At 41.5% G+C, this 25,417-nt stretch overlaps 1 protein-coding gene across 3 annotated transcripts in view; it reads left to right on the top strand.

Annotated features, from left to right (window-relative positions):
• Positions 1–21,567, top strand: part of LOC100567853 (adenosine receptor A1) — an 86,549-nt gene extending 64,982 nt beyond the window's left edge. For all 3 annotated transcript variants that reach the window (XM_003220579.3, XM_062978739.1, XM_062978738.1), the window contains one exon: positions 20,615–21,567. In XM_003220579.3, coding sequence (XP_003220627.2) covers positions 20,615–21,245 — 631 coding nt within the window. In that variant the 3' untranslated portion in view covers positions 21,246–21,567. The remainder of the gene's footprint in view (positions 1–20,614) is intronic.
• Positions 21,568–25,417: the final 3,850 nt, after the last annotated feature.

Raw genomic sequence — 25,417 nt, 5'->3', positions numbered from 1 at the left:
GGCAAATGAATATAAAATAATTCAGGTGTTTTACCCAGCACAAAGTGGCTTTTTGCCAGTAATGGTATGGCACAGGCAGTGACAGATGATGGATTCTGTGTCAGCAAGGTGTTCAGTGCATACTTGATTTTAGTCTGAAGTCTAAAAGCATTATCCAGAATTATGAGGGCATAGTATTCAGCACCTTGGATAGCTTCCTTAAATTTATTATCCCCCTCCCCAAACATTTGTATTTCCTTCTTGACATGGAAATTACCATTAATAACTGGACTGTTATATCTTGGGTTTTAAGACCCTTTTCAAGGTCGGTTTCACTCATAAACCCTACCTTAGAGTCCTTTAAAATTTATAGGCTGAACACATCTTGACCATAATGAATGTGGACTATTGGGCATTAATTTCAAGACTCCTCTCCCCAGTTATTGCATAGTGAGACATGTTAACTGGCATATTGTCAGTGACTGACACATGTGCAAATTTCACTACAAAAGTAATTTGAGATTTTTGTTCAGTGCATTCAGACAAAGCAAGCAGTGCTCAGATAGAATGATGACCAAACTTACTCAACCATCACAGGAACAACAACAGCCACAATCCTATAATATCATTGAACTTTATAAATTATAATTTGCTGAGGTAATTTGCATGCCTTCAAGCTCATGAAACCAATGCAACTTGGTATGGCTATTTAGCAATCCATGAGCAGGTTCAAATGAACAAATGTTGCTACAACAGAGAGGACCACATGGGCAGCTCAAGAAGAAGTGTAATTGCTACCTCCCAGCATCTCCTGCCTAAATCAGTTGCCCCCTTTGTGTAATACTAGGGTTAGCCTATTAGATAGTAATCATCCCATGCAGTCTTGCACGGAGCCGCCTTCTTTTTGCTGGATCACTGATTTTCTTAGTGAAGCTGCGTGAGTCTATACTGCAGCTCCAGATTTCATTGCTGACAGAATCAGGGCACTGAGAACTTTACATTACTTGTGATGAGAAATGCTTTAACAGCAATGGGCCCTTCCTTTGATTTTCACATAATTATTATGCACACACACAAAAGGAATCCTGCAAAGAATATCAATGATCATTCAGATCAGAGTCATACACTCCCATTAGAACTTGTTATATTCAAGACTATAAAGAAATATAGATCTCTCCCAACCTAAAATGAATTAAAGGCACCTCTGCTTCACACTTTGGTTGGAGGGGAAGAGACATTATAGCTCCCTGCAGTCTTTCAGGGCAGGAAGTAATCTTGGATTTTGTTTTGTTTTTTTCATGGCTGAATGTTGCGTTGCCTGTAGTAATAGACAAGATGACTCTAACTGGATTCTGACTTGGCCATGAATCCTGAACACTGGCAGCTGTGCAGTGTCCTCTACTGCATCTGAAGACAGCAAGCTGATATCTCCGAAGAAAGTAAAGGCAACCCCCCTCTGAACAAATCTTGCTAAGAAAATCTCATTATAAGTCTGCCATAAGTTGGAAATTATTTAAAAGCACACAGCAACAACAAATTCTCTTTCTTCTCCAAGAAAGTCCCGTCATCTTCCTTCATTGCTTTACACGGGGTTCTGACTCCATGGTAGCTGCCAGCTCACCAACATTCATTACAGCCTGTTTTAGTGACATCTGTTGATCATTCAATTTCTCTTCTATATCTTAAAATAGATTTCATAGAACAATACAAACAATTTTTTTATTTGACCTTACTACAAAAATTTAGAGTTGTTGTTCCTGGTTTTAGCCATGAGCTCAGAGCCTGATGTACCCTATGAACATAAATATCAAATGTTTCCACATAGGTTAGTATAGGATGAACAGTGCAAACCAAATGACACATACCTCTGCCTTCTAACAAAGAGGGAAAAGCAGGATGGACTCAAGAGGAATGGCTTCTGCTGTTCTGCCATACTCCTAGGACACACACCCATAGATGATCTCCATAACTCTACCTAATTGTGGGGTCAGACCTTTCTGCCACATTAAATACTAAAATTTATCTCAGTGCTTCCAGTTTTATTATCCCCTCCCTATTGTCTCTTCAACCCTAAATTTGAGTCAAAGTGCTGCCTCAGCATCTAGAGATAATTTCTAATATCAGATGTATCTGTCATTCATCTGCCTGATTTGTAGTACTTCATTTACTCTCTTCTCCATCAGAACTCATCAGAGTGCTCTTTAGCAGTGGGGGTCATTCATCTTCCCCGGTTGTTAAATGAATCTTAACTGTATGGCCTTTCCCGTCATTAATGATTCATGTTTTAGTGGCTTCAGCATCCCATAAATAAAACACTTTTAAATTGCTATGATTTATTGAAGGGAATGAGTGCGGATAGAACAATTCCAAAGTGAAAGTGAAATGTTCTTCCAGAAAACAGCTTGAGATGCATCACAGGGTGTAGATCTGTTCTGGCCTGAACAATGAACCAAATCTGACATTGCCAGTTGTCTTTGGTGTGATACTGCTGCTCACTGGTCTGCGACTGCATGCCTTGTCTTACTAATTCATGACTAATGAGTGGCTAATAAATGCACAGTGTACGGGAAAAGACGTGGAAGTGCAAAATTTGCCATTTCTCATCCAAGCCTCTCTTGCAGTATTGTAGCAAAAGCAAAAGCCAAAACTCTGTATGGGAGATGAAGCTACAATGATGTGACTGTGATCCATTCCTGATCCAACCCTCATCTTTAAAAGACACCTGCACTAGCTGAAGGAGCTCTGTGATGCTGGGGAGGAAGGTGCTAAAGGATGTTGCCTCCAACTCCTTCCCATCAGTGAGTCATGATACAACAACAATGGATACCCCTGTTGAGCCCAGTCATAACTGATTCTTGCATAGTGGTTCACTGACTGGCCGGATTGGGCGTGTGCTCTACTTGCCAATACCATGTAACTTTGCAATCATGGCAATAGTGTCACCAGAATTTATAAGTTCATAAGTTCAGTTTGCAATGGTGTAAATATTGAACAAATGTTGCAGACTTTCTCAGTACTGATCTCAGTGGGCTGGAGAATGGAACGACAGCTTGAACTAAATCGAGTCCAAACAAATGTGGGTGGTGTGAATTGGTTCCCCTATCCACAAAGTAGTAAGGAACAGACTGAAGCCAGCTTTTCCACACTAAACCCCTCTTAGTGACGTCTGCAGTCTCCCTCCAGATGTCTGCGGCAGAGACAGAAATAGCAGCCAACAAGTGAGCAGATGCCTGGCCTTGAGATTTAACAGCCAGCTTCTTTCCTCACTCTCTCTTTTACTTCTCTCTGAGGAATTTGCTGGCCTCCACTCAGTACGTTTCCAAGGATTTCCCCACTTATTGAATATCTCTGCAGAGAGCAAGCAGCCAGGCAGCAGGAGTTACAGAGATTATAATTGAAAGATGCCTAACTGTGCTTTAGATATACATGCTTCCTTGCCAGGGAGCTGAAGTGCAGATAAGATTCCCCAGAAATGTTGGGCAAACACATAGTATGGAGACAAACTGGTTGAATAACTTCTTTTTTCATATCAGGAGTGACTTGAGAAACTGCAAGTCGCTTCTGTATGTGAGAATTGGCCATCTGCAAGGACATTGCTCAGGGGATGTCCAGATGTTTTTCCATCTTATGGGAGGCTTCTTTCATGTCCCTGCATGGGAAGCTGGAGCCAATGGATGGGAGCTCACCCTGCTCCCTGGATTCGAATCACCGATCTTTCGGTCAGCAGTCCTACCAGCATAAAGGTTTAACTCATTGCACTGCTGGGGTCTCCACTTCGTTAGGGTGATTTTGTGGCTTTCTTTTTGTAGTGTTACATAATTGGGGTATCTTGGGATATTTAACAGATATAGTTTAAAACACCTAGTGTATTCTATTAAGTTTAGCAGATTGATAGGGGATAAAAAACAACATAAAGTCATCAACATAAAGTCATCATGTTCTTAAGCAGGGAATTCAAAACCAGAAGGTTGTTTCTTTCTTGGTCTTGCTTGCTTCTTTGCCTGAAGGATGTTCAAGGGCAGAACTGGAAAACTGGATGCTACATTAGATGGATCACTGTTGTGACTTAGCAATGGGAGTTCTTGTGGCATGTGTGAAAAATGCCATGCCCACCATCAAAATGAAGTAAGAAATTTGAAAGCTGAAATTAAAGTTGGAATGCTGCTCACTTAATTTGTGATGCTTGTGGCAGAATAAAAATTGGCAATGTTGTCTCTGAGTCCCCCAACAAAACTGCTTTGATCTTCATGCATTCCTTATTTCTTTGCTTTTGATCTTAACACTTGCTGAATACACAGCACAGGCTCAAGAAGAAGACTGCAAAAACCCAGCAATTGCTTAAAATTGTACCATTTTGTACATATAGCCAGTAACTTCTGTTAGAATTGGACATTCATTTGCAGATTAATAACCAAATCTGCTAGTTTACATACCACCTTTGTGGCAAGAAAATCCCGTCTCTAATTTAAATAAAAAAATAAATAAAATATATTGTTGTTACAAATATATGTTGGGATTGTGTTTACAATATTTGATTTTGATTGTGTTTGTAATATTTAATTATTGTTGCCCCCCACAAAACTTAGAAAGTGGTACACTAGCACAGAAGGACCAGCTGATTGACCAACTCTTTGCTTGTAATTTTTAAAACTTGGGTAATATATTTAGTCTTTACAATTTGTGCAAGACCAACAAGGATTTGCATTGCTAGCCTGACCATAATAGACAGAGTGTGAAGTGAGTCCTTTAGACAGCCAATGTTAGATTACATCAGTGGCATATGGCTTCTTGGCTGTTCCTCATTACATCTCCAGCTGTCCTCTCCAAACACTATGCAACCTGTCCTGCTCCCCCTTCAATTGCCTTGCAACTTGTATATGTTATGAAGGATGCTGTCTCTTTGCCACTAATGAAGTGAGATGCAGCTAGCAGTCTATTCAATGGCAGCACATGGATGAGTGTGTGTGTGTGTGTGTGTGTCGTGGGGAGGAGATATTGGTTCATTTGTCTTCATATCAGTTTACTGGTTCATTTTCAGTTGAAGTCCCCTCCAACTAGTGGCTCTGCTGTGACAAACCTCTTGGCTGGTGGAGAGCATAGGGGATTGGTCAACAGTCTGGCTATGTCTCTGTAGAGCAGTGGTTCTCAACCTGTGGGTCCCCAGATGTTTTGACCTTCAACTCCCAGAAATCCTAACAGCTGGTAAATTGGCTGGGATTTCTGAGAGTTGTAGGCCAAAACACCTGGGGACCAACAGACTGAGAACCACTGCAGTAGAGAGATGCAGAATGATTACATATGGAAGATAGAATTCTGTATTTGACTGTGGAGCATAGCCAGATGTCTTCCCTGTTCCCCAAGCCATAGGATTGCTTTTCTGGAGGTACTCTCAGAGTGAAAGTTCATGTTTTGGGGGGAATGGTGAGCAGGGAGCTGTTGTGGATTTTCACCTGAGGAACTCCATGGTATAAACAAACTGTCACTTATTCATGATACTAAGCTCCCACAATCCTACAACAGTGAGAGATATGCCATAACCCAGGCCTTCTATTTGTGAGTTACATGTGAGTGTGGAGAAGAGCAAACCACAGACCACTTACTACAATGCAGTCTGAGTCCTCCACATGCATAATGGAGGATCTTCTTACAGCAACACCAGAGGACTTGAAGTGGCCAGCTTCTGGTCAAAGGAAATTTAGCATAATGCCAAGTTTTTAACTTTGTGGTTTTTAACTACATTATAATTATATTCTCAATTTGCTTCTGACATGATAAATAAATAACATGAGGAACTGCTAGGTTACACTGGGTAATCCCAACCATTGTGTGGTAGTTTTAGACACAAGCAGTAACTTTGAGCAGTCTATTCTTTTTCATTTGGGCAGAGTGCACTCCAGTGTCAACTTCCAGCAGAGTTATCCTGCCTTTATACTGAAAGTAGAGCCTATACAATTAATTGAGCTGGTGACACGTTTGTCAACTTTCCCTAGAGGCTGCTTTCATTTCTTCTAGCTCTAGACTCTGGAGCATAAAGAGCGAGTTGCAAGTTCCTATCCTCATAAACATTTTGCGATTTTTTGAGAATCAATTATTTTGCCAATTTATCTGCAGTGCCCAGAGGAGAACTTTTGACATGAATCCAAGAGAAGCCCTGCTGAAATCTCTTCCCTAACATCTCTAATATCTACAATTACAAGTATGCGGCATGAGGCATAATATCAGTATCAGCCATTTCTTAGCACAGGATAGACTTTTAACTGATACTGTGGAAAACTAAATGCCCGTGAGTATTAAGAATTGCATATGTATGCATGTACCTCTAAAAAGCCTGTCAATTTATAGTAATCTCATGAAATTCATAAGGTTTTCTTAGGCTAGAAATAATCAGAGATGATTCCATCTTGCCCTTGGTCGATCCCTCTTACTTTTTCCTTCCATTTTCCCCAGAATCATTGTCTTCTCCAAGCTTTTCTATCTTCTCATTATGTGGCCAAAGTACTTCATATTTGCCTCTAATATCCTTCCCTCTAGTGAGAAGCCGGACATTATTTCCTGGAATATGGACTGGTTGGATCTTCTTGTGACGCCAGTCTTGAAGCATTGCCAGGTGAGGTAACCGAGGCATCTGTCTGTTCGATCTTGTGGGATTCGTTTCAGTTTGTACAACCTGATGATGTGGACAAGATTCTTGGAGCGGTGAGGGCGACTACCTGTGCCCTAGATCCCTGCCCATCTTGGCTTTTAAAACAGGCCAGTGGTGGGTTAGTTGATTGGTTTGTGGCAATAATTAATGCCTCTTTGGGGCAGGGCAAATTTCCATCCAGCCTAAAACAAGCCGTGGTAAGGCCTATTTTGAAGAAGGCCTCATTAGATCCGACCAATCCTTGTAACTACAGGCCAATCTCTAACCTACCATTCTTGGGCAAGGTCTTGGAGCGGGTGGTTGCCTCTCAGCTCCAGGGATTCTTGGAAGATACGGATTTTCTGGACCAATCACAGTCTGGCTTCAGGCCTGGGTTCAGTACCGAGACGGCTTTGGTCGCCTTGGTGGATGACCTCCGCAGGGAGCTGGACAGGGGGAGTGTGACCCTGCTGGTTCTCTTGGACATCTCAGCGGCTTTCGATACCATCGACCATGGTATCCTTCTGGGGCAGCTCTCTGGGATGGGCCTTGGGGCTACTGCACTCCAGTGGCTCCAGTCCTTTCTGGAGGGTCGTTCCCAATTGGTGAAGCTGGGGGACACCTGCTCGAACCCCTGGCCATTGACCTGTGGGGTCCCACAAGGTTCTATTTTGTCCCCCATGCTTTTTAACATCTACATGAAACCGCTGGGAGAGGTCATCCGGAGTTTTGGAGTACGGTGCCATCTCTACGCGGATGACACCCAACTCTACTACTCTTTTCCACCTAAATCCAAGGAAGCCCCTCGGATTCTGGACCAGTGTCTGGCCGCTGTGTTGGCCTGGATGAGGGTGAACAAACTGAGACTTAATCCCGACAAGACAGAGGTCCTCCAGGTCAGTCGTACGTCTGATCGGGGTATTGGGTGGCAACCTGTGCTTGACGGGGTCGCACTCCCCCTGAGGGCGCAGGTCCGCAGCTTGGGGGTCCTCCTGGATTTGGGGCTGATTCTTGAGGCTCAGGTGTCGGCCGTGGCCGGGAGGGCCTTTGCACAACTAAAACTTGTGCGCCAGCTGCGACCGTACCTCGAGAAGTCTGATCTGACCATGGTGGTCCATGCCTTAGTTACCTCTAGACTGGACTATTGCAATGCGCTCTACGTGGGGCTGCCTTTGAAGACAGCCCGGAAATTACAACTAGTACAGCGTTCGGCAGCCAGGCTTCTAACCGGAGCGAATTACAGGGCGCGTTCAACGCCTCTGTTTAAGGAGCTTCACTGGCTGCCATTTACTTTCCGGGCCCAATTCAAGGTGCAGGTTATCACCTACAAAGCCCTAAACGGTTTGGGACCCACCTACCTTAGAGACCGCATCTCCCTCTATGAACCCACACGTTCTCTTCGCTCGTCGGGGGAGGCCCTTCTCTCGCTCCCACCACCCTCACAGTCACGGGTGGTGGGGACGAGAGAGAGGTCCTTCTCCGTCGTGGCCCCCCAACTTTGGAACTCTCTTCCTAGAGAGATCAGGCAGGCCCCTACCCTCCTCTCCTTCCGTAGGAGCTTAAAAACCTGGCTCTTTCAAAAGGCATTCGATGTGTAGTTGTTGCTGGATTGATCTATCTGTCCATTCCATAATAGTCCCATTGTTGTTGTCTTGCCATTTTATACCGCACTTTATTGTCCATTCAACTTGAGATTTCCTTTCCCCATTTCGTAACACTCTGCATTTCGCCTGGGATCTACAAATTAGTCTCCTGTTTTTAACACTGTATCCTGCGTGTTGATTTTAATGATTGTTTTTATTGATGTTGATGTTTTTTACTGGGATAATTGTTTTATTGCTTTGTTACTGTTATTTGTTTGTTTTATCGGGCCTGGCCTCATGTAAGCCACCCCGAGTCCCTTTGGGGAGATGGGACGGGGTATAAAAATAAAGTTATTATTATTATTATTGTGGTCCAAGGCACTCTCAAAATTTTCCTCCAAGACCACAGTTCAAAAGCGTCTATCTTCCTTCACTCAGCCTTCCTTATGGTCCAGCTCTCGCATCCATAGGTTACTACGGGGAATACCATTGCTTTAACTATGCGGACCTTAATTGCCAGTTATGTCTCTACTCTTCCCTATTTTATCGAGGTTGGTCATTGCTCTCCTCCCAAGAAGTAAATGTCTTCTGATTTCCTGGCTGAAGTCTGCGTCTGCAAAAACCTTTGTGCCTAGAAATACAAAGTCTGACACTGCCTTCATGTTTTCTCCCTCTATTTGCCAGTTTTCAATCAGTCTGGTTGCCATAATCATGGTTTTCTTGATGTTTAACTGCAACCCAGCTTTTACACTTTCTTCTTTCACCTTGGTTATAAGGCTCCTCAGCTCCTGTTCGCTTTCAGGCATCAAAATGGTATCATCTGCATATCTAAGGTTAATGTTTCTTTCAGCAATTTTAACTCCTGCTGTGGATTCATCAAGCCCCACACGTTGTGATATGTTCTGAATACAAGTTGAATAGGTATGGTGAGAGTATACAGGCCAGCCATACTCCTTTCCCAATTTTGAACCATTCTGTTGTTCTTTGGTCTGTTCTTACTGTTGCTACTTGGTCATTACACAGATTCCTCAGGAGACAGACAAGGTGACTTGGTATTCTCATACCACCAAGAACTTGCCACAATTTATTATGATCCACACAGTCAAAGGTTGGTTTTGCTGAATAACAAGGAACTTGTAGCTTTGTTGTTGTTATGCACCTTCAAGTAATTTCTGACTTAAGGTCACCCAGTAGGTCTCCAAGGCTGAGCTGAGAATTGTAACTTCATCTCCAGATGCATACTCCATATTCAAACCACTACAACATTCTGGTTACCATCTATTGTGGAATAAGGAATCATTCTGGGATTCATATCTCTTTCCAGAACTTTCTAAGGTTTGTTTTGGTGCAGAACACTAACATACATTAGTGTCGTACTATAAGCTTTAAATGGTGCAGAAGATGATATTTAGCTACATAAGAAACATTCCAGCCCTTCACTAATAGTGTTCCCATCTCCTCTCAACCATTACTAGAATTGGATCCCCAAACAAATTCCACCCAGACTCATTTTTCATCTGGCAATCAAGTGACTTTTGTTGCTGAACCCCCAGGTCAGACCAATGGAACATGGATCCCAAGAGTTTAAAAGTGTAGCAACAAGCAAAGAAAATCAATGTGGACAAGTATGACCTTCTTCCCAATACCAATGAGACTTAAACAAGCAGATTAGTAACAGAGAAAATTAATGTTTTCAGTTCCTTCTTAGCCTTCATACTTTGCAACCTCAAACTTCAAAGCCATTACAAAAAATGTCCAACATGCCACTATTACACCACTGGACAACTGCTAACAATTGGACACAATGATAACAAAAACTCTAAAACTCATCTGCCTAATGTCAGAGACCCCGTTTGTTATCCCTAGCCCCTTGCTAAGCTAATGTCATACGTGTGGTTCCTCTTGCCCTCCTGTCTATAGCATTTAGTGGCATTTGTAGGCAAAGGGGGAGAATTTTTCATGCTGTATGCTATTTTCTTGTCTATTTTCTTATCTCCTAAAAGGAAGAAAACAAGAAAATGTAATAAAAACTAATGAACAATTTAACTATTTCCTTTTTTAACATGACACTTAGTTGTGGCAAAAGCTCAGTTATGTAACGCATAATTAGAACTAATTATTTTATTTTGTAAAGCTCGGAGCAAAAATTAGAAAGAGGGGGGGGGGGGAGAGAGAAGCTACATCATAAAAGATTTTATATTTCTACTAAGAGCTTGATACCAGAAGGGAGGCAACTCTTGGATGAATTCAGTCAGGTAACACTGTCTTGCAGCAACTTCAAAAGGTTGGGGATGCAATTGTCATAAAGAAGCAGCCTCCTTGTTTAGCAAAAGCACACCTCATGCAAGTATCCGATCTTCCAAAATGCCATGGCAACCATTTTGCACTTCCAAAGGTGAAATTATTTCTGTGGGTGATACAAGTCCAGCTTTATGTTTTCTAACATAACATCATGAGGTAATCTCCAAAATGGGAGACAAATAATTGTTTTGCTTTGCTTTGGATTTTGATTTAAGCTTTGTGTTTGGCTGCTCTGAATATGGTTAAATATCCAGGAGATACTTCTAAATACTAATATTATCTGATATCTATAAATATTTTGGATTTTGTTGCAACTGGGAAAATAGCCGTCACTGTATAAAAGCTTATGTTCCATTAATAGTGCTAGGCAGCAAATCAGCCCCCAGTGGATGAGGGACCCAAGGTGGAGTGGAGGGAGAAGTTGTGTGTTGCAAATACAGAAGGCAAACCGTCATTTAAGCATGTGTCAGAGGTGGCCCTAGGTACTTTCGCCTTGTAGGCGAACCTAGTGGCTGCACCCCCCCGAAATTGTGCCCCCCCCCCCAAGGCCCCGCACATACTTTCGGCGGCGGTAGCAGTGGCGGCGGCGGGGACCATCGGCTCCCTCCTCGCGAGAACAGCTAGGCCTCAGACTGAGGCCTAGCTCTTCTCGTGAGGAGGGAGCTGATGGTCCCCGCCGCCACTGCCACCTCTGTGGGGGGGGGGGGGGCTCAACAGCGCCCCGGGAACAATGCACCACAAGCGGGCACTTACATTGGCCGCTATGTTGGGCCGGCACTGGCATATGTGCACTGGCATGTGTGCATGTGTGCGGCCCTCAAAGTTGCTTTTGCTTCAATTCCTGTAGACTTGTAAGGGCCTCTCCTCCTCCTCCCCCCCTTCATCCTCCTCCTCCTCTTATTCTTATTCTGGTGGAATCTCCTTCTCTGGAACTTTTTAAGCAGAGGTTGGATGGCCATCTGTAAGGGCCTCTTTGATTGTGTAGTCCTGCATGGCAGGGGGTTGAACTGAGTGGCCCTGTAGTCTCTTCCAACTCTATGTGTGTGTGCATGTGTGCACAGTGAAGCTTCTTTTAGAGAGTAAATTTTATTTTTAAAAACTCATTTTAAACTAATTACTGGGTTCCTCATTTTTGCTCTAAATAATTATGACAGCATGCAATCATCCCTCCATATTGGCTGGAGTTAGGGGCACAAAACCTCTAGGAAAGTGAAAAATCGCAATTAACAACTTTTGCTGTCTTGAGCATTCTCTGATATTACTTCACCTCATATGGCCTGGTTTTCATCTGTAAAATGCTGCAGGCAATAATACTTATATTGGTTTTTTATTTACTGAATTTTGCTGTGGAGAACATTTTGGTACCTATTATTACCCATAACAGAAAAAAACTCATTTTCTGCCAGTGGCGTTTCTGCCAGCCATAGGCCTCCAGGTGAGCAATTCCAGAAATGGATCAGAATGGCTTTGCAAGTGTTAGATTCCCTTGATATACCAGCCTATCATTAATCTGTTCTCCAATCTTGAGCAGGATTCAAACTGTACGAAGCATTTCCTGTTCTTTGAGCTTCAAAAGAAGGGAATATATTTACAAACCAGAGGAAGAGGAAGGAAGATGAGGGTTCCCCAACTTCCACTGTATCTGTTGAGAGTTATCGGGGCATTGGATGCAACAATGTCTCTGTAGCAGATTTCTCCCTTAGGTTTGTTCAGTCTGCTGCTTCCATTGCCAAAGGATGTGTGCATCTGTTACACAGTTTAAAAAGTAAGGAGATTCTACTTAACTTTCGACTGGCATCCTGTCAATAATATATGCAAGTATATATCCAACATATAGTGGCTTATGTTCATTTTTTTCTGGTTGTTGTGGAGATTAGTATTCTCTTTCTCCCTACCCAGGCTCCCTACCCAGATGCATTAGTTTATTATGATAGCCCTCCTCCATGGCAATTCAATAGCTAACCAGGAGAAACTGGAGAAGCATCTGACTGCATCCTTGGAATCAGACAATGAACAATTATACCATCTTGAGACACCTCCTGAGGATCCCTGAGAAGGAAGCTGTTACACACATAACTTTTATAGGGCAGCATGTATCCCCTTCTGCTCTACTCCAAGTATAGAATAAAAGGCAATTCTTCCTTCTCATTGTTTTTTTTAAAAAATGCTCTACATTTAAGAAAACAAATGTGATGATGCACATTTGCAGCCAGGCTGTCTGTGGCACATGACATTTTCTTGGTGGCATATCTTTCTGACTGGGATAATCAGTATAAAAGGAGAAACAGGTGCCTCATTTTTTCAGATGTTGATGTGACATAAAGGCACATTCACCCCAGCTGAGCACAGTAAGCAATAGGCTTGAGTGCACTTGATGTTGGGCGGCATTGTGGACAGCTTTTGCTGTTTGCTGTTCTGTCTGGTGTAGGAAAGCTCTTCTGTTTTAAGAGCGTCTCCACCTGACAGTCCTTTGTTTTTTGATAAGTTATCCTTTTTGGTACACTGTCATAAACAGATCATGTCTTTCCACCATCATTTCAAACAATTTTAAACAGTCCTCTTTTCTTCTCATATACGATTAACTTTTAAAAGATTTTAAATACGGAGTTGTTGTGTGTTTTTCGGGCTGTATGGCCATGTTCCAGAAATATTCTCTCCTGACATTTCACCCACATCTATGGCAGGCATCCTCAGAGGTTGTGAGGTACCTCACAACCTCTGAGGATGCCTGCCATAGATGTGGGTGAAACATCAGGAGAGAATACTTCTGGAACATGGCCATACAGCCCAAAAACACACACACAACAAACCTGTGATTCCGGCCATGAAAGCCTTCGACAACACATTTTAAATGTGCTTTCCAAGAAACCTGAAACCATAAAGTGAAGTAGTTGTAGCAGTGAATTGCATAATGAAAATCAGATAACTTCATATATCCCACGACACTTTGTAAAGCCCTCCATGGATGGTGAGGTAGTTCTGTAACAGTGGGTTTCAACTGGAAGAAGGAGAACCACTACCAGGAAGACTTTGCCCTTTGGAATTGCCAGTTTAGTTGTTTTGAGAGTCAACCATACCAATAAGACTTGCAATATTGATCTCAAAGTGTGGGCATGCTGGTATCAGTGTGAGTAACTGATACTGAAGGAGCTATCCAGGGTGCTGAACACATTCCGTGGACTAAGGTTCAGTACCTTTGCATATCTCCATTGAAATCTGTGCTAAAACCGAAAGTGGGATCTATCATACTTCTAACTATGGAAACCACCAGCAAACTTTAAGTAACCTAAATTCAAATGTCTTAGGGGCCAAAGGCCATACCACATTTTAAATTGATCCTGGATATACACTGATACCATATGGGTATCAGGACATGAGTATCTGGTGTAAAGGGTGAATGTCAGCTTGATAACTGCATGTGACTGTAACAATTTATGGCATCCACAATCCCGTGATTTCCCTCAACTCCCCAAATTATTTCTGATAAAAAATCCTTCACCTGTCACTACCCATAAGAACAACTTCTACTCCTGTAAGCCTCCAGGAGTGATAGATCAGCTCAAACACCACCCCAGCTTCCACCAAAGTGCCTAAAGTGCTATGGAAGTCCCTAAAGTTGTAATCAAGAATGACTTCTGACCAAATTTTGTCTGAACATCAACCTGATAAGAGATGGTGCAGTGGTAAACAACTGTAATTGTCCATCCCTGCTTTAGCATCTAATTCTACACTATGCAAGCCTCTATATTTTGTAAACCTGAGGTGTCGAACTCATTTCCATCGAGGGCCACATGAATGAATCCATGGATGGAGAATCGGTGGATACAGAGGTTCAACTATAATTTTTCAACATAGTGGTCTTTAGCTTTTACCCAGTTTGGGTCACCAGATGCTATTGAACAACAACTCCCATGCCTTTTGAAATCTCAGACTGGGGATAATGGGAGTTGCAACCCAAAAGCACTTGTGGCTCTGAGGTTTAAAAAACCATTTTAAAATCAGGAATCAGATCCACAACCCTTGTATCCAAATTCAAACTCCACTGTCTTAAGTACACAGAACAAACAGCAGCTTTCCAGATGTTACTGTATCACAACTCCTATCAGCTCTAGACATGATGTTTAATGGTGAGGAATACAGGAGTGGTAGTCTAGCATCTGGAGAGCCATATAAAATGAGATGGAGGGCCAATTCAGCCCATGGCCCTTGAGGTGACACATGTGTTGTAAAGCATTCCTTATTTATTGCTTCCCTGAAGGCATGCTTACTCGTTTACTTTTTCTTCCTTCTTAATGGTTATTAATCTTTAAACTGGATTTGAACCAAATTACTTTAAACAGAGGATGCCTTGAAATAGGACATCCCTCAAGGATACTGTGGTCAATAGTATCAAAAGCTGCCAGAAGGTCTACCAGACCCAACAGGGACATACTCCCCCTGCCTAATTCCCAACAGAGGTCATCCACCAAAGCCACCTCTGTCCTATTAGCAGCCCTGATAGTAATGGATTTAGATCTCATGAGACTACCACACAATCCAGAACCTTTTATTCAATCAATTCGTGGAAAATAGAGCTCTCAACAATGTCTAGTCATAAGATTATATGCTAATTACAACATTGTTGCTTTCAAATTTGAGAAAATTCATGCAATTAAAAAAAACCCTACCCTGCAAATAATAATGTATTGAAACAGATGAGAAGAAGAGATCTATCAGTTGTACTACTCTCTAACCACCCTTTACTATAGAGATTAAACCTAATTAAAGTATCGTGCATCAGTAACTGAATTTGCATTTATCATCTTGACGCTGAATGCTTAGGTTGTCTCTAATTTTTGCTCTTTTTGTGTTCACATAAAGTGATTGGAGTTCTTTAAACATTCATCATCATCCAAAAAAAAGAAAAGAAAAAAGGATCAACTTATATGTTGCCAAAAGGGAGAGAGAGTGCGCACAAGAGTTTATATAAAACATGCTAATTTATGTCTAGATTCTCATTTAATACTTGCTTTTAAAAACATAAATGCAGCATAGATGACCATAGTGGGGAAGACTATGGCCAGGTGGCCCATGTGTTTACCTGCTTTGTGGCCCATTCCCTCAGAGCGGAAAACATAGAGGTCTGTCCTTTGATTGTTCTTCCAGCAGGGGATTTTCCTTTGTGAAATGGGACACACATGCCTCTCCTAGGCACAGAACACACTCTGGTGTTCACTGCTTTGAGCCTGGCACTTTTGAAAATGAAATTTCCTTTGGCCCACCTTTCATTTGCCAGCATTAGAGGTGATTAATCTCCCACAAAGCGCTGAATGGAGGCTTTTTTGTTTCTTTTTTGTCGTGTTTTGCTGATTGCTTTGCTGTGCCAGAGTCCTTTTTTGCAGAATGTCCCCTGACTGCTTCCCTGTGAGGTCATCCTTTGCCTCAGTGAGATAAATTAGAGGACCCCTTGTATTAGCAACATTGAAGAGAGGAATGAAGTAATTGCTCCCTGTCGCCCTGTGATGGCGGCATTAGATTTGCCAGAGTATTGCATTGTGGGAATTCAATTTTCTGATAAAATTATATGGCACCACAACACAAACTTAATTCTGTAGGCTTCATCTATCTCTGAGCAGAACAATGGGCAAAGAAGTGAAATATTATCTTGAGGTGTCGAGCTGCTAGACACAAGATGCTAGCCTCTAGCATCTTGTGTGGCTTTGTCCCTCGCCGACATTTTTCAGGCTACGTGTAAAAGGTCTCCCATCTCCAAGATACCTCATTCTGTGTGTATTTGCAAATCCAGGTATTCCATAATAAAAAGAAATCCAAAACCCCTTCTGGAAACAAGCTTTTCAAATAAAGGTTAGGTAAAGGTAAAGATTTCCCCCTGACTTTAAGTATAGTTGTGTCTGACTCTGGGGGTTGGTGCTCATCTTCTTTTCTAAGCCGAAGAGCCAGCATTGTCCATAGACACCTCCGAGGTCATGTGACCGTCATGACTGCATGGATTGCCATTACCTTTGTGCCGGAGCAGTACCTATTGATCTTCTCACATTTACATGTTTTCAAACTGCTAGTTTGGCAGAAGCTGGGGCTAACAGTGGGAGCTCACCCCTCCCTGGATTTGAACCGCTGACCTTTTGGTCAGCAAGTTCAGCAGCTCAGTGATTTAACCCACTTCACCACCTCTGATAAGAGTTACTCAACCTATATTTGTGGTATGCTGGCGTGTGAATTGCACAAGCTGAATTGTGCAGAACTAGTATGTGATTTGTTTAGAAATTGTCTCTATTGTTATTAGCAAGAAAGACTTCTTGTTCAGAATTCAGGGGTGTTAATATTTTGGACTGTTGTTCCCAGAATTCCTCAGACAGCATTTCTCCATCCTTGCTCATGAGATTGAACAGTCGGCCCTCCACATTTGTGGGTTTGACTTTTGTGGATTTGATTACACTATGTAACAAAATTTGGAAAAAAAAATTGTTCCTGGTTTGAAATTGTTATTCCTGATTAATTGTGGAGTACTTACTTTGAAAGCAGCTGTTGTACTCCAGAAACTTCCTTTTTGTGGCTGCCACAAACTATGTTGAATTGGTTGAGACTCGAGGAGATATTCATTGAAAAACTATAGCAAAATGTGCTTCAGGATACCCTGTTAAAAACAAAGTTTTTGCATTTAAATAAACCTTTTCCATGTTTTTGTGAGAAAACTAATTAGGAAATGACATTTATAACCCAGGAACAAAAAAATTGTTACATAGTGTTATTCACTGATTTGATTGAAATCTTGGAATCTATAGGTCCTTTAGTGCAATTCTGCAGTAAACTTCCTCAAAAACACTTGAGAGAACATCTTTCTAACAATTTCTAGATTCTCTGGTGCAATTCTCTGGTCAGCTTCCAGCAGACATTGACCATTGAGTCAAGTTGGAGGACTTAGAAATTCCTAAAGAGGTGTCCCTCGAGTAAAAACAAAAAGCCCCCTTTTTATTTGCAATTTTTCAATTTCACCAGGGTCCTGTGCCCCTAAACCCTGTGAATGTGAACAGCTGACTGTACTCAGATAAGGCTAGCATCAAGACAATAGGAGGTTAGATTTATTTGTGTTTTGGTTTCCTGTGTATGCCCTTTCCCCAAGATGAAACAAACATCTCATTGCATGTTGATATCCTGACATTAGTATGGTGAAGGAAAACTGATTTCCGCATTTCCATCCCTGCTATTTCCCCAATTATCAGAAATGCATAATATTTTCAGCTCTATAACTATGTAAACTTCATTACCACCCACTACTTTGCAGAATTTTTCATGCTAAAAATGTAATGTCTATGCAGGAAAGTGTCAGATGGTGAGGCACTAAATCATGACTGATTGTGTTTGTGGCAAAATGAGCTTGCCTGATGCAAAGACTGCCAATTCTCAGACAGGCACTTTGCATCAGAGGCGGGTGAGTGATGTTTTTAGGTTATATAATATTGTACTGTTTGGATTTAGACCAAACCTCTCTTTTTGGCCTCTATTAAAACTATTTAAAAACAACAATTAAAAATTAAGATAAACAATCACATTGTGTTCTTACTGGGGTGCAGAAGAGAGAGACTTGGCTGTAAACAAATAGTAACCAACCATTTGCTGGAAAATGCCATGCTGTGCTAATGCATTTATACACATGTCTTAGGATAAGAAAAGGTCTGTGTAGACACTGGGAGGGCAAGCATTTATAGTGGTGATGTTTATTTTTCATGAACATCACTCAGGCAAAAAGAATGCTGGCACAAACACTGGCAATGCCAAAGTATTTTAATTATCCCATATAAGTTCAAAAGGGGACTAAGTATGCTAAAGGTACCGGATTCTATCCTATCTTGGAAGCTAAGGAAGGATCAGCCCTAGCTAGTACTTGGATGGGAGACTGCCAATAAATACCAGATGCTAGAAGTTATATTTCAGAAGGAGAACATAGAAAACCCATTTCTGAAATGCCCTTGGTTAAGAAAATCCTATTAAATTTGTGGGGTTGTCATAAGTTAACAGGCAACTTCAATTTATACACACACACATGCAAGTTAGAAGAATGTTAGAGCTTTCCCCCTTCTTGGTGCTATTTCCTGTATACCTTGAATCCAACAAGACTATTGTGCAATAATAATAATAATAATAATAATAATAATAATAATACACCAATTTATTTCTTACCCACCTCTCCTCGTGGCTCGAGGTGGGTTACAACATAGCTAAAAACACGCAGTCATCATAAACATTACAAAATTCACATATTAAAACGCATTTCTACAATTACATATACAGTGATAGCTTGACATACGAGCTTCTGTGACCCAGCTCGTAACTCAAGTTGCTCATATGTCAAAGCAAATTTGCCCCATTGAAATGCGCTGAAATTCAATTTATGTGTTCCAGCCCCCCACAAAACCACACCAATTCCTTCCTTTAAAAAAATATATATATTTATAATTTTCAAAAAAAACAATACAGTAAAAGTGGGGGAACAATACTTTGTATAGTAAAGTAGGAAAAGAAAGAGAAAGAGGGGGACGGGGGGGGGGGGAGTGAAAGAATGAAAAAAAGGGGGGGGAGGGTAATGTTTAGCTTCCATTCATCTTCTTCGTGAATATTTTCTCTTCTTTAAATCTATTTCTTCTATATTCCAAAAGGAATTCTTATGTTTGGTCTCCTTGATACCTTGACATACGAGCTTAATTGGTTCTGTGACCAAGCTTGTAACTCAAGTTGCTCATATGTCAAAGCAAATTTGCCCCATTGAAATGCACTGAAATTCAATGTATGTGTTCCAGCCCCCCACAAAACCACACCAATTCTCTCCTTTAAGAGCTCGATTACAAAACGAATTAAAACAATTTTAGCCTCCTCCCCTCCCTCCCCCATCAGAAGCCTCGCTGGCTGATACCTTTCAAAAGCCAAGCTGGAGGCCTCCCTGCAGCACCTGGCAGAGGAGGAAGTCCTGTGGGGCCTGGGGCAGCTCTTCTCCATCTGCCACCTCACCAAAGGAAGGCCACAAACAGGCCCTGCGCTGGGCCCAGGGTGAGTTGCCTGGCCACAGCTGAAGGAGGAGGCTGTGCTGCCCACAAGCAGGCCCTGCACAAGATAATAATAATAACTTTATTTTTATACCCTGCCAACTAACTCCCCAAAGGGACTCGGGGCAGCTTACAGTCAGGACCAAGCTCAGAACATACAGAAATACACTAAAACACAGTTAAAATCATAGTAACATATAAACAATCCAATTAAAATAATTTAAAAAACACAGCAGGGTATAAAAACGTAATTAAAAGTAAAACAAACAACTCAACCAGAATCAGGACTAGGGCATGGTCGATTAGAGAGGGCTGGGCATAGACTTGTGCAAAAGCAGAATATAAGACCAGGACTCGGTTAAAGTGCTGAGAAGAACCTTATCGGTAAATAGAGGTGGACATTCATTAACAAGGACTAACCATTTTCAAATCCCTATGGAAGGCAGACAGAGTGGGGGCTAGTCTAATTTACTTGGGGAGGGAGTTCCAGAGCCGGGGGGCCACCACCGAGAAGGCCCTCTCTCTCAGTCCCACCAACCATGCCTGTGATGGGAGGGAGAGGCGAGAGTCCGCACTGGTTCATAGGCAAAGATGTGGTCATGAAGATAGGTAGAATCTGAACCATTTAGGGCTTTGTAGGTGATAATCTGCACTTTGAACTGGGACTGGAAATTTATCGGCAGCTAGTGGAGCTGTTTTAGTAGGGATGATGTCCACTCCATACATTTAAAATTGATGGGTACTCTCTCACTAGCACCACCTCTCATGAGAGTACCATACTTTCCTCCTTCAGCCATGGCTCATAACTCAGATTGCCACTCGCAAGTCTGAAAAGAAAATTGTATTTTGGATTGCTCGTAAATTGGGACACTCATAAGTCGAGGTTCCACTATATGTCATTGTAATGACATTGCTACCTAGTAAATTCCAGCATGATACTTCCTACCATCTGACTTACTACTGGCAAGTAGATGAAGGAATTGACAGGGCTACCTTCCTGTCATGAGGTTTGGGTGTTTATTAGTATTGTAATATTACTAACGCTGTGATGTCTTTGACTTTGATGTATGTCATGTTTCTTCTTTCCACAGCTACAAGAGTGTGGTGACACCCAGACGTGCTGGGGCAGCTATTGCTTGCTGTTGGTTGGTTTCCTTCCTCGTAGGGCTGACCCCTATGTTTGGCTGGAACAACCTGAACAAAATGCGGAAGGCTCACAACTACAGCCAGTCGGAGTTCACTGTGAGCTGCCAGTTTGAGAACGTCATCAGCATGGAGTACATGGTCTACTTCAACTTCTTTGTCTGGGTGCTACCTCCATTGCTCCTCATGTTTGCCATCTACGTGGAGGTCTTCAAGATCATCCGCAAGCAGCTCAACAAAAAGGTTGCATCCAGCTCAACAGACCCAGACAAGTATTATGGGAAGGAGCTGCATATCGCCAAGTCCCTTGCCTTGGTTCTCTTCTTGTTTGCGGTGAGCTGGCTGCCTCTGCACACCCGTAACTGTGTCAGTTTCTTCTGCCCCTCATGCAAGACCCCCAGCATCCTCACCTACATTGCTATATTTCTGACACATGGGAACTCAGCCATGAACCCTATTGTTTATGCTTTCAGGATTAAAAAATTCAGGACCACATTCCTGCAAATCTGGAACCAGTATTTTTACTGCAAAGTAGACAAGAACATGAATAATATTGATAACACTGACATTGCCATCTAGAAATTAATCAGGTTTGGGCTGGCCCACAGTCTTCATGCCAAATCCAATGGTTTATAAGCATCGCTTTCCTTGTCCAAATGGCCTAGTTGGCTTCATCTTCATTGTAAGCAATGCCTACTCCTGGGCAGAGCAGGCAAAGCCCAGAGCCTGTCAAGGGCATTATTTATGACTATTAGTAATATTCATTGTGCCATTTCATATTCTAGGAGCTCTCCATCCCCCTCCTTTTTTAAAACGTGAATCTTACATTTATGAATTTAAAGGGGAACTATAACAACCGGAAGCTGTGACATCTCCTTCATTCCAATAAAGAAGAAATGCATCTCTGTGGTTTTCTTTGGTGGGGCTTTGCTTTTCAGCCTTCACGGTATAGTGTTGCTGGCTATAAGCTATTCAAATTAGGCACAGAACCAGTGTGTGTGTGAGAGAGGGGGGGGGGGGGAGAGAGAGAGAGATGGACAAAATTGAGATACACATGAAACTAGGGTTTCAATATATTTTATTATTGTGGGAGTAGAGAACTGCCAATTAGTGAGGTAGCAGGAGCAATCTGTTCTGAATTCTGGATTCAGGTAGTGCCTGGGTGACCATGCCCATTTTTTAAAAGCTGCACAAATTACTTAGCAATTGGGAGTGTTTATACTGCTGTAATTCTTCATAAGTTACTTCCATGGTTAAAGAAACAACAACAGAAGTTTAAATTCTGCCTTTAATGCTGCCTTCATTTTATTAGTTAGTAAAATTGGGTAAACTTTCAGCAAAAAGAACTTGGCCTGGGACTAAGTCAGCTCTTACTGACTTCACCATTGGACCAGTTGATAGATAGACAGATAAACAGACAGATAGATAGACACTGGAGGCATGGCAGGTAAGATTAGTGACACCAAAAGTAACACTAACTGCACCACAATCAAGATTTATCAGGACTTAACTGGATAAACTCTAGCTTAATTTCTTCTCTTTCTCCTTAATCATACTGTTTAATGTATTTATGAGCCCTACTGAAATCCATGAAAGTGAATTAGAAGGGGGCTAAGCAGCAGATTATCTTCCATATTTATCCAAAAGCATTGTTTTTATATCCCTACAACAATTGTATTCACCCAGTTTAGCTGTTCAGCTGCCAAGTGCAAATTAGTTTTACTGACCTACAGGCTGATATAAATTATTTCTACAAAATTGAAAGAACAATGGTCACAAGAGTGTAATGCCAGTGAAAGTTCGGTTGCATGTATTGAATTTTTCCTTGGTAAAAAATAAGTGCTCCTGGTTTCAAAGCACGGATTCAGTCTTTCCCTCTTGGCAGAGCCTAATTAAGATGAAAAGCATCTCCCTTCTTCTCCCTGAAAGCAGTATATGGCATGCCCTGCTGTGCCCCAGAAAACAGGAGAGACGTGCATGAAGGAAACTATGTAAATAGGTTATAAGTAAACAAAAATAACCCCACCCTGCACCCCCATCTCTAGAGTTTTCTACATAAACCATCAGCTTGGAAAATCTTCAGGGACACTGATGTGCTATGCAGCTGTAGGATAGCCTGGAGAATTAAGGGCCTTGAAGGTGAACATAACCAGATGCTAAAACTTTATAGCCATGGATGTACTAGGAGTCCAATTAGTAAGTAATTGCATTCTATGCACACCCGTATATTTTGCTGAAAGTGATCCTGCTGTATTCCAGAACCACTATTCTGACTCATTGCCCTGACTTAATGCATGTCTCTCCAGAGGATCCCTGGGTGTGTGTGGCATTTTTTTTCTCTTTCTCCCAGACACAGAAGCATTCCTGGCAATGCACTCACAGTGAAATTGCGCTGAAATGAAGAAAGGCTTCCTCAAAGGAATCGGCTCACAAGCTAAAAATAGCTTAACAGTACAAATGGAGTATTGCACCCTCTCTCCACATGTGTCCACAGTATATCCACTGATTATTGAAAGTAAGTATCAATTTTGAAAAATGGGAAAGGGACTATCTAAGAGCCTGATCCTTTTGGGCTGCTTGGGACGATCTCTTTGCCTTGCGTTTGTGCAAGCAGGTGAGCTGAGACAGAACTTGGAAAAGCTACATTTGAACTAGAAATGGTTGGGTACTTCTAAGGAAATTAGAACCATTGCTAATGTTTCTAGGCTCTTGGATTAGATTTTCTGGCTGTCAACTTTTTCCTGTACAGGAAAATGTGTAATACTTGCACAGTCAAGAGAGAAACATATGACAATAATGCATTGAGATGGTTCGTGATGCATCATCACAAAAAAAGGTGAAGGCAAAAGAGACAATTTGCATTAAATTAGATATGATAATATATGCAGAAATAGATTGTTCATATTTTGTTATATGTATAGGCTACTTTTTATTCATTGGATAGGTTAGAGAAATACTATGGATGTAGTATATACCTATTTTAGACAACTCTGTCAGTGTGATTGTGGAATGCAGCGGCATGCCCTTATTTCAGACTTTAAAGGCATTGCTATGCTAGTCTGGATCAGTATACAAAGTGTTATTATTTTAACAAGGCTTTTGACAAGGTCCGCCATAATATTTTTGGACCAAGCTGAATTCTTTTAAAATGTAGGCTAGGCCGTTCTACTGTTGGTAGAATTCTAATAGCTTGATGAGCCATATTCAAAGAGTTCACTACTAATTCCTCTTAGAAGTGACTAATGGGGTGCATTAGACTTCTATTCTGGGCTTGGAGTGGTTCAACACCATCATAAATGACTTGGATGATGGAATAGAGGTCATACTTATCAAATCTGCAGATGACTCCAAATTAGGAAAGGTTGGTAATACCCCAGAGGACGAAATGACCTTAACAGATTGGTGAGCTGGGCCAAAAGTGACAAGATAAATTTCAACAGAGACAACTTGGGAAGTAAATATTTAGGCAGGAAAAACTGAAATGCACAAATGTCAAATAGGAGAAATCTGATTTTCATATCTACATGTGAAAAAGTTCTAGGGAGCTTAATATGATTTTCATATCTACACATGAAAAAGTTCTAGGGAGCTTAACTTGGAAGTTAAATCTAAGTCAACAGTATGTTGCAGCAACCATTAAGAAAAAGACAGCTGGTGTGATCCTTCATTCACAACAAGAATATAGTGCCCAGAGCAAGAGAAGTCATAGTGCCACTCTCATTCAGAGATGTCATAATATAAAATTCAAGACAATGCCATAAATTAACATACAACATGAAGGCACACACAAACTCACACAAGGACCTATGTTGCTGAAAATGTTGCTGAACAGGCTTTCTTCCAAATATGAGTAGCTCTGGATACCCTGGGTTGTCCACCTCTAGCATGCACACAGCAGTATGATTTCTGTGTTTAATGAACAGCTTAAGATAATTATACTGTTCTTGATCTGCATGTGTGATGTATGTGGTGCATGTGTGATGTGTGTATAATGAACAGTTTAAGATATTCATACTGTTCTGGATCTGCATGTGGCAGTTGAAACCTTAGTATTTTAGAAATTTAGTGTGCTTTATTGATATCTACTATGCTTTCTGCATGCTAAATATAAAGTACATTGTACAACAAGCTGGCTCAATTCTTTTTAAAACTGCAGCGTAACACAGCAACTCCACTCCATCATCATTATTTTTCTTTTCAAAGAAACAGCTCTAGCACCTTAAAAAGGAGGAAGGAAGTGGAAGGAAAAAAAGGAAAGCTGAAGCATCTTTAAGACTAGCTGGTTTTTATTTTAGCACTAGCTTTCATGAATATAAACCCAGTTTTTCAGATATAGTACCAACTGGTACCAAGGCCTCAGGTACGAAGTGTATTTATATGGTTGACACTATTCTGAGTATCCAAAGTGCGGTAGGATGACTATTACCCTGCAAACAAATGAAGCAAGTTGCTCAGAATATTTTTGTGAAAATGTTTTACTCCCACCTTGCCTGATTTTCGAAGGACTTGAGAAGGACAGGGGATACTTATGTTAGAGAACCAAAGAAGGGAAGGCTGTACCAATACAAGCAAAGTGGAAGGAAGAGATGAGATGCTTACAGAGAAGGGGGGCTGGAGGAAGAAGAAAGGATTGTACAAGGGTGCTTGTTTTTCAGACTCAGAGGTAAACACTTCTCTCTGCGTATTCTGTTCTGGACAAGGAACATGCAAGACATGATTTGCACTGGCATTTCTCCCAGATGCAGGACCTT

Source organism: Anolis carolinensis, chromosome 4 (genome assembly GCF_035594765.1).
Source record: "Anolis carolinensis isolate JA03-04 chromosome 4, rAnoCar3.1.pri, whole genome shotgun sequence".
In the NCBI taxonomy this organism is placed as follows: Eukaryota; Metazoa; Chordata; class Lepidosauria; order Squamata; family Dactyloidae; genus Anolis; species Anolis carolinensis.
The sequence above is the reverse complement of the archived record's forward strand: the minus strand, read 5'-3'. Positions and strand labels throughout refer to the sequence as shown.